Here is an 8,779-nt window from a genome sequence, read left to right as displayed (position 1 = left end):
TGCGATCAAATACCGTTTGAGAACTCTTTTACTGTATTTACAGTATTTTAATTTATTCAAAATATAAATATCACGACAGTAGTACGGTGACACATAATCTAAATGATAATAATAATTGCAGATATATTTAAAAAAGGGGATACGAAATAAAATATTTTGAGAAAAGGGTATAGCCTATATAATGTTACAATTAGCGTTATTTTGCATTGGTATCATATATATATATAATATTTATATTTATATAGAGATTGTACTCTATATAAATTAATAATGTTACAATTAGGGTTATTTTGCATGGGTTTCTATTCATATATATAATATTTATATTTATATAGAGATTGTACTCTATATAAATTGCCTTGGCCAGACAATGCATTTTTGCTCGTTTATCTGTCTTAGTTAAGTAAAATGTTTTCAATGCTCCCTCATAATTAGGCTATAGTGTTAAAGTTACTCCCAAGGTTTATGCAAAGCAAGGCAATTCAAAATATATTATAATCTCAGAGCTGTCGTCTCTTCTCTTCATAATCCTGTTGTATAATTGCCTGATGTAGATGTAGAAGATCTGATGTAAACTTGAAAGATTGGAAATGTAGCAGATGTACTTTTACAGAGTTGAAACAACATTGTATCCACAGATACAAAACAAACGAAATATTGTTTTATATCTATGATTGTATCTTGCACCGAGAAGCATCTGTCCTTTTACTCAAAGATTAACACAGCCAGTTGTTGAAAAGGTCCCCACCCCCCACCCCCCTCAGATACTGAGTAGTGCAATGCACAAATTAATAAATATAGAGTAGGCCATTCATTTAAACCAAAACTAAATTTCAGACCACAGGATAAAACAAAAACATTCCTGTCTGAAATATGTGTAGTTATCCTAACGTGGCGAAGCATAAATACCCTACATTTGTGAAAACTTTTCTTGCAGAGGAACATGCCTGTAATTAATATGCAGATTTTAGGTTTTGTTTTATATTTTTTGGCATGTGTTCATTTGTTTTCCTCCAGATTAAAAAGTAGGCCATGGTGTGCATGCCTTAATTTCCTTAATGAGCTGAGAGTGAGAGGTGGACAAGTTTTTGTTTATGTTCCAGCTCTACTGTATTCAATGTGCCTTCAATATAAAAGCCTGAGACACCTCATGTCCAATGTCCTGCACTGGTTGAGATGAAAAGGACTTTTACAACTTTTTACAGGGTTTTTGTTTAAGTAACAACAAACGAAATGAAAAAAAAAAAAATTGTAGTGCTTTTAAAACAAAAAAAAAACTAAAGATAACGTTAGTCGAAATTAGAATTGTAGTTTACTATTTCATGATTTTCCACTTAATAGGGCTTTGTCACATTTTTTGAAGTATTTTGTGGTAAAATTTAAAGGAAACATATATTCATAATTTTGATTTACTCAAGTTTTAATTTTTTATTTCATTTTTATAACGAAATGTATGACAACAGATAGACAAACTCGTCAACAAGACTTTTATTTTGTAAGTGACGGCCGGACCAGGAAGTGTCGTCCTTCTCTGTTGTAACTTGACCGCCGGACCGGAGAGGAGATCCCCAGGAGTTTGAGAAGTTTCCCAGCTGTTGCGTTGGCTGTTTGACTGTAAAGATGCTTCCCAGAGCGCTCGCCGTGTTAATTACTTTATTCAGCCTCACGGAGGGCAAACAGAAAGACTTATATACTTTTAAAGTAGTGAACAGCAGGGGGAAGTTAGTGTCCCTGGAAAAATACCGGGGTTCGGTAAGTCTGGATCTGAACAGATGAATATTACAGCGGTATAACGTTATATATGCTAGGTGATGTTAGAGTCTTCACTGTAACCGGAGTCTCTTTGCATGTCACCCGGTCGCATGAATAAATGTCGCATGGGAATGTTTATTTGTTTCTACTTCTCCAACTTAGCATTTTGTTAGTAGCCTGTAACTAACACAGTAGCCTAGTATACTGCAGCGGATCACTTTGACTGTAGCCTGCTCGGGATGTCCCATCATGTAGCCCCGCTAGCCTACGTGGCAAGAGGCCTGCAGAGCCCCCTGCAGCTGCAGGAGCGTATAGGGTTTTCATTCAAACCAGGTACGGATCAGTAGACCGGATTAATCTGCTGCAGTATTTGTATTTTCAAACATTTTGATATAAAGTTCACTGTTGTTTTAAGAAAAGTTGCCATTGTGTTTGTGAAAGATCCGGTTTGTGGATAGGATCTATTATGCACTAATGCTGCACGATATGAGGAAAATATCTAATGGCGATTATTTTGACTGATATTGCGACTGCGATATGATTCACGATATTGGAGGGAATGATCGTTTTTGTATCATTATTCTCATTGAGGTGTGATTTTTTTGCGAGGATCTGTACCAAACAAATATTTTTTTCTTTAATCTGTAGGATACAATTTGTAGGCCCAGGACATCTGTGCAGCACCACAGTACTTTATTTTAGAATGGTTTGACACATATTTTGCCTTTAACAAATATTGCGCCCCCCCCCCCCCGCGATTTGGATATTGCAGTAGTTCATATTGCGATTTCAATAAAATCGCGATTAATTGTGCAGCCCTATTATGCCCATAACTCCATGATTTTTGAAAATTATTTTTAGATTCATCACAATTGAATTTCTTGATGGTGACACTAGATGTCAGCACTAGTCTGTCATCTAACTCTAAGAAAGCATGCGCTTATCTTTCCAGTGATGAGCTGCTCTCCCGCCCTTTGCAGAGACTCTTCCTGATTGACTGTGAGATGAAGCACCAAGCTGTAATAACCTGCACTAACAACTGTTTCTGTGCTGTGTATCTGTACAGGTGCATGCATGTGACCACTTCACTAACACTTAACATGAAAAGGTAAACAACAAAAGCATTGATCTCAGCAGACATGCAACATCTCATTTGGTAGAGAAGTATTTAGAATCAGAAAAGGATTTATTGCCAAGTAAGTAAGACATACAAGGAATTTGCCTTGGTTGTTGGTGCATATATAAAGATATTAAACATGAATATGAAATAAACAAACAATAATTACAGAAACAAATATGTACATATAACTGTTGCACATACAGGAAAAATAGGCTGTATGGATGAGTGCAGGATGTGCAAAAAGGTTGAGGGATGTGCAAAAGTTCAGCATATATAGAATGTGCATGATAAAACTTTTCGTCTGGACTCGTGTTAAGTCACTCTTAAAGACTAGTCTCGCATTGCCAGACCTGTCTGCACAGCGCTGTGGAGTAAGGTCTGGCTACAGCACAGATGCATTCTGGGTTGTGTGCTTTTCTTTAAACCAATCACAACCGTCTTGGGCGGCACTGAACTCCGGACGCAGCGACGGCGGCTCTGCTAAATAGTCTCGGGAAGGAACTTGTTTGGTTTTGGTGGAACATTTGCACCCCGCAAAAGAAAATGCCACATGCAATATTAAATGAAGTTAACTGTTGACACAATACAGGAACGTGAGCTATTTAAATTAGCTGGATACATGGTTAAACCTCATTTGCGCTTATCAGTGTATCGCTGTGTGTACTTCGTCCACAGCAATCCCACCAATCGCTCCAAAAACGTCTCAGTTAGAGAGGAATTGACCTAAACATATTCTTTGTAAATGTTTACAACAATTCCTCGACAGAACCAAGCAGGCCTGCCTTATTGCATGATCCAAATTGTTTCTTAAGTTGGCATTTTCAGTGTGTAACTTACTAGGGAAGGGATTTTAAGATTGGCAACACATAGAGAGTTTTATCATGAAAATATAATTCCTTTGATCCAGGCTACTTTTACATAGATAAATCATATCATCATATTGAACATGTTAAAAAACTATCTTTTTAAGCTCCATCCGTCGTGTACGTGTTGTTAAATTAAGATCGACCCTGGTATGAAAATATATTCTGTCCTTCCTTTCATGGCAGTATCTGAGGCTACATTTACATTGCTACTTTTTCGTTTTTGAAGCAGAGTTTTGAGCCAAAAGCGATCACCGTGCACACAAGTGTTTTTAGCTCCAGTAGAAGAACTAATCTACGTTTAAACTAACACGCCCAAACCTCAGATCTCATCAAAATGCTCGTATATACCGGGCATGCGCATGCCGGAGTAAAGAGGAGGCAACATGTATACTCTGCCCATTGTTGGTAGTTGCCATGGTAACTTAGTAGCTTCGTCTCAGAGAACAAGGCGTCATAATCCAATAAGGCGGTGAAACATTGGCGTCAGTGTCGATGGTGCCAACAGGCTCCGTTTGCAGAGAGTCCAAATCAAAACGGGGCCAGAAGGGTTTTCGAATTTCTCCACTATAGGGGCTCTGAAACGCCAGAGCAGCATGAATGCGAGGTGTGAATTTAGAAAATGATATACGTTTTTAAACCAAAACGTAGCAATGTCACTGTAGCCTGAGATAAACACAAGCTAACAAAACTAACAGATGATGTGCACACAGAGCATGTTCTGTACATCTGCTCTCATTCAGCTACAGTATGTGAACAGCTGTCTACAGTCTCCCATTTGCTGCTGATCACTGTTTTGTGACTGCCGGGGCTGCTACAGTGTGATCCTGTGGTTGTTTAGGTGTCCCTGGTGGTGAATGTAGCCAGTGAATGTGGCTTCACCGAGGAGCACTACAAAGACCTGCAGCAGCTCCAGCGGGACTTTGGGCCATATCACTTCAACGTGCTGGCCTTCCCCTGCAACCAGTTTGGGCAGCAGGAGCCCGGCAGCGACAAGGAGATCGACAGCTTTGTGCGCAGAGTCTACGGGGTCTCCTTCCCTCTGTTCAGTAAAATCGCTGTCGTCGGAACCGGAGCCAACAACGTCTACAAGTACCTTGTTGGTGAGTGAGATGCAATGGTGTTGGTGTGAGTTTGTTCTTGCAATCACATGAAGATGTTTTCTTTATTAAGCAAAAGAGTCCGAAATGATCATTTATTAATTCAATTACAAATTAAAACATTGGATCACATCATTAGGGGAAAATGTTAAAGAAAGGAGAACATCAGCTTATTGGGCCTCCACGATTATCACGAATTTCATAAACTTCATATTCTCCTCGCGTGTTGTCGTAACTCTGTCTGACGCACCCACCGCTAGCCTAGCTTAGCACAGATCCTGGAGGTAACGGGCTCCATCTAGCCTAGCTTAGCACAGATCCTGGAGGTAACCGGCTTTACGCATTGCTAGCTTAGCAAAGATACTGGAGGTAACCGGCTCCATCTAGCCTACTGCTACCAATAAGTCACAAAATAACGCCAACATGTTCCTACTTACATGTTGTGATTTGTATAGTCACAGCGTGTACGAATAACAAGGTCACATGACACACAGCCATCTTCTAACTCTCCAGGCGAACTCTCTGCTCCTCACCACGGGGCTTCTAAGGTGCTGCAAGCAAATCACTCCGCCCAAGTAGCAGAAGTAGCAGTGCTTCGCCTTTCTGAGAATATAGTTCCCAGTATGTATATGGTTAGAAGATGGCTGTGTCTCATGTGACCTTGTTATTTGTACACGCTGTGACTATACAAATCGCAACATGTAAATAGGAAAATGTTATGATGGCGTAGGATGGTGTTATTTTGTCACTTATTGGGAGCAGTAGGCTAGTTGGAGCCAGTTACCTCCAGGATCTTTGCTAAGCTAGGCTAGCGGTGGGGGCATCAGACAGAGTTACAACACGCACGGAGATGAGAAGGGTATGTATGGACTTATCTAACTCTGGGGGATACGGTGAATAAGCTAAAGTCCCGATAAGTCGGCGTGTTCCTTTAAATATTCAGAAATGCCATTGGTAACAGCAATCTGATGGTGGGAAGGCAGAACGCTCAATGCATTTCCACGTGATTCAATAGAATAGATTGAAAAGCTGTGTTATTGCAAAGTCAGCTGTACAACCTGTAAAATTAGCAGCAGCAGGAGGAATCGTAGCAGTAGGAGGAGTGTTAAAAGTATAATAAGAGGAAAAATAAATAAAGGGAAGAAAGAACAATAGAAGGGAAGAATAGCAGGGAGGAAAGCGGAGAAGAAAAACTGATTTCAAGGAGAAGAGACTCAAGAAAGGAGTAAGTGAAAAGAAATGAAATAAGGAAAGTATAAAATGAGAATAATAAGAATGAAGGTAAAAATGTAAGGGAGGATAAATGAAAGTGGGTAGAAATGAAATAAAGGTATAAAGGAAGAGACCAATTAATGAAGTGAAAAAGTAGGAAAGAAGGGAAGCAACAAGGTAAGCATAAAGACCCACTGACACAAAGAAGATCTCCATGTGGGACACGACTCGATCACTTCTCAAGGCATTGTGGGACAGCAAGGGGAGCGGGACTGACCAGAGATGCAGAAAAAAAGGATGGATCAAAGTTTTAAGTTCTAAAATTGTAATTGTTGGCAATTAGGGGCAACATTTGCCTGGAAGCTCTGTGGAGATTTGTAAAAGAAAAAATAATGTCATTAAAACAAAAACAACGAAAAGAAACAAGTTAGGAAGAAGAGGAAGAAGAGAATTCAGAAGTGTTTCTGGGTGGGATCTTAAATGGAAAACACTGTAATGTACCCCTGAAATAATGTTTTTAAATTGTGAAGGCTTTCACTTCTTTTTCTTCTTTCATACTTTGCAGAGTCTGCTGGAAAGGAGCCTGACTGGAATTTCTGGAAGTATCTCATTGATGTAAACGGCAAAGTGGTGGATGCATGGGGGCCAAAGGTTTCTGTCAAAGAAATCCGACCCAAAATAGCTGAAATGGTGCGGCAGATCATCCTAAAGAAGAAAGAAGAGCTTTAACCTCCTGTTTAAAAGACCTCTTAGTGTTAGGGTTAGATTTAAATTCCCTGGTACATAACCCAATGAAGAGATAAACTGAACACATTTATTTTGCTTAGACAATCAGACTTTGTTAGAATAAACCATTAAATTCACGTCACATAGCGAAAGCAAGTTCCACTTGCTCTCTGAAAGCAGTGATGAAACACCACTAGGTTTTTAAATTCAATGTCAAATTTTATATCAGGTGGATGACATTTGACGCTGCGGCTTTAAGCCAAAGAGCTCCGGTTTACCGTCATGTGGGTTATGAGTTTGTTTTTTACGACAGAGCATTAGGGCCACATGAAGGGAAAAAAAATTAAGGAGGAAGATTTATTTATTTATTTTGCATTGTGAGAATAAAGTCGAAATGTCTAGAATAAAGTCAACGTGACAATAAAGTTGAAATACTTTTTCGAAAAATAAAGTAGAAATGTCGAGAATAAAGTCGAAAATACCATTTTGAGAATAAAGTCGACATGTCGAGAAAAAAACTTGATATTTCAAGAATGATGTCGGACTTTTGAGAATACACCAAACTTCTAGCTTTACCTATAGTCTTCTACTAAATGTATTGTGAAGGCCTATATGAACTCGTGAAATTAAATAACAAGGAAATTCTTTCTCTTTTAGCGCATTAACACAGTATGGTGATCAGTAATAGGACTTTGAAGAGATTGTGCCAAATATTGCGTCTGTTAAGAAGGAGAAACCACACAAACTTGGAAGAGGTGGCCGTATTCCTGCAAACTGAAATAGCTTGTAATGGACAGATGCATTTATTCTTGTCATTTCGACTTTTTTTTCGAAATGGTATTTCGACATTATTCTTGTCATGTTGACTTTATTCTCGAAATGCAAAATAAATAAAAAATCTTCCTCCTTAATTTTTTTCCCCTTGATGTGGCCCTAATGTTCCGTCGTAGGTTTTTTATTCATTGTGATTTGTGGAATAAACTTTTACTGTGATGAGAGTGATATCTTGCTATACTGTGTTTGTTACACTGTTTTAATTAGTAGACATTTTCAGAACACTTTTTTGTGTACTTTTACTTAAGGCACACAGACCTGTGTGATTTCACTACATCTATTTACTATATAAAAAGGGTTTTTAACGCACTATAATGTAGTTATAAGCATATTGAAGTTTTTTTTAAGTTTATAGGTGTAGTTGTCAACAACCTGTGAAATATCCAAAACTTGATGATGTTAAATAAATATAGAATGAATATATACACTCACCTGAAGGATTATTAGGAACACCCTGCTAACACCGTGTTTGACCCCCTTTCGCCTTCAGAACTGCCTTAATTCTTCATGGCATTGATTCAACAAGGTGCTGGAAGCATTCTTTAGAAATGTTGAGAGGATAGCATCTTGCAGTTGATGGAGATTTGTGGGATGCACATCCAAGGCACGAAGCTCCCGTTCCACCACATCCCAAATATGTTCTATTGGGTTGAGATCTGGTGACTGTGGGGGCCATTTTAGTACAGTGAACTCATTGTCATGTTCAAGAAACCAATTTGAAATGATTCAAGCTTTGTGACATGGTGCATTATCCTGCTGGAAGTAGCCATCAGAGGATGGGTACATGGTGGTCATAAAGGGATGGACATGGTCAGAAACAATGCTCAGGTAGGCTGTGGCATTTAAATGATGCCCAATTGGTACTAAAGGGCCTAAAGTTTGCCAAGAAAACATCCCCCACATCATAACACCACCACCACCAGCCTGCACAGTGGTAACAAGGCATGATGGATCCATGTTCTCATTCTGTTTACGCCAAATTCTTGTTAGGTGTAGCAGGGAGGAGTAGGGAATAGTGGACCCAAAATGCAGAGGCAGGCAGGCAGGAGAATGTAGAGGTGGAGGGTTTAACAGTCCATAAAAAACAAGAGCAAAAAACCGGACACCGGGAGACGCGACAGGAACACACAAACACAAACAATGATCTGACACTGGACAAGGGGAACACCAAG

The 8,779-nt window shown here is 39.1% G+C and overlaps 1 protein-coding gene across 1 annotated transcript; it reads left to right on the top strand.

The window, feature by feature from the left end:
• Positions 1 to 1,552: 1,552 nt before the first annotated feature.
• On the top strand, positions 1,553 to 7,775 carry gpx7 (glutathione peroxidase 7). Its single transcript, XM_039810248.1, has 3 exons — positions 1,553 to 1,752; positions 4,577 to 4,838; positions 6,613 to 7,775. Exons 1-3 carry the CDS (start codon positions 1,621 to 1,623, stop codon positions 6,774 to 6,776), a joined length of 558 nt encoding a protein of 185 aa, XP_039666182.1. The 5' UTR covers positions 1,553 to 1,620; the 3' UTR covers positions 6,777 to 7,775.
• The last annotated feature ends 1,004 nt before the right edge of the window (positions 7,776 to 8,779 follow it).

This window comes from Perca fluviatilis, chromosome 9 (assembly GCF_010015445.1).
Source record: "Perca fluviatilis chromosome 9, GENO_Pfluv_1.0, whole genome shotgun sequence".
In the NCBI taxonomy this organism is placed as follows: Eukaryota; Metazoa; Chordata; class Actinopteri; order Perciformes; family Percidae; genus Perca; species Perca fluviatilis.
This window is presented reverse-complemented; position numbering and strand designations above follow the sequence as displayed.

Excerpts from the sequence above, each read along its gene's own strand:
- gpx7 (XM_039810248.1), top strand. The coding sequence starts at position 1,621 with ATGCTTCCCAGAGCGCTCGCCGTGTTAATTACTTTATTCAGCCTCACG. Across the intron at positions 1,753-4,576 it reads TGGAAAAATACCGGGGTTCG|GTGTCCCTGGTGGTGAATGT; the intron begins GTAAGTCTGGAT and ends GTGGTTGTTTAG. Across the intron at positions 4,839-6,612 it reads CGTCTACAAGTACCTTGTTG|AGTCTGCTGGAAAGGAGCCT; the intron begins GTGAGTGAGATG and ends CATACTTTGCAG.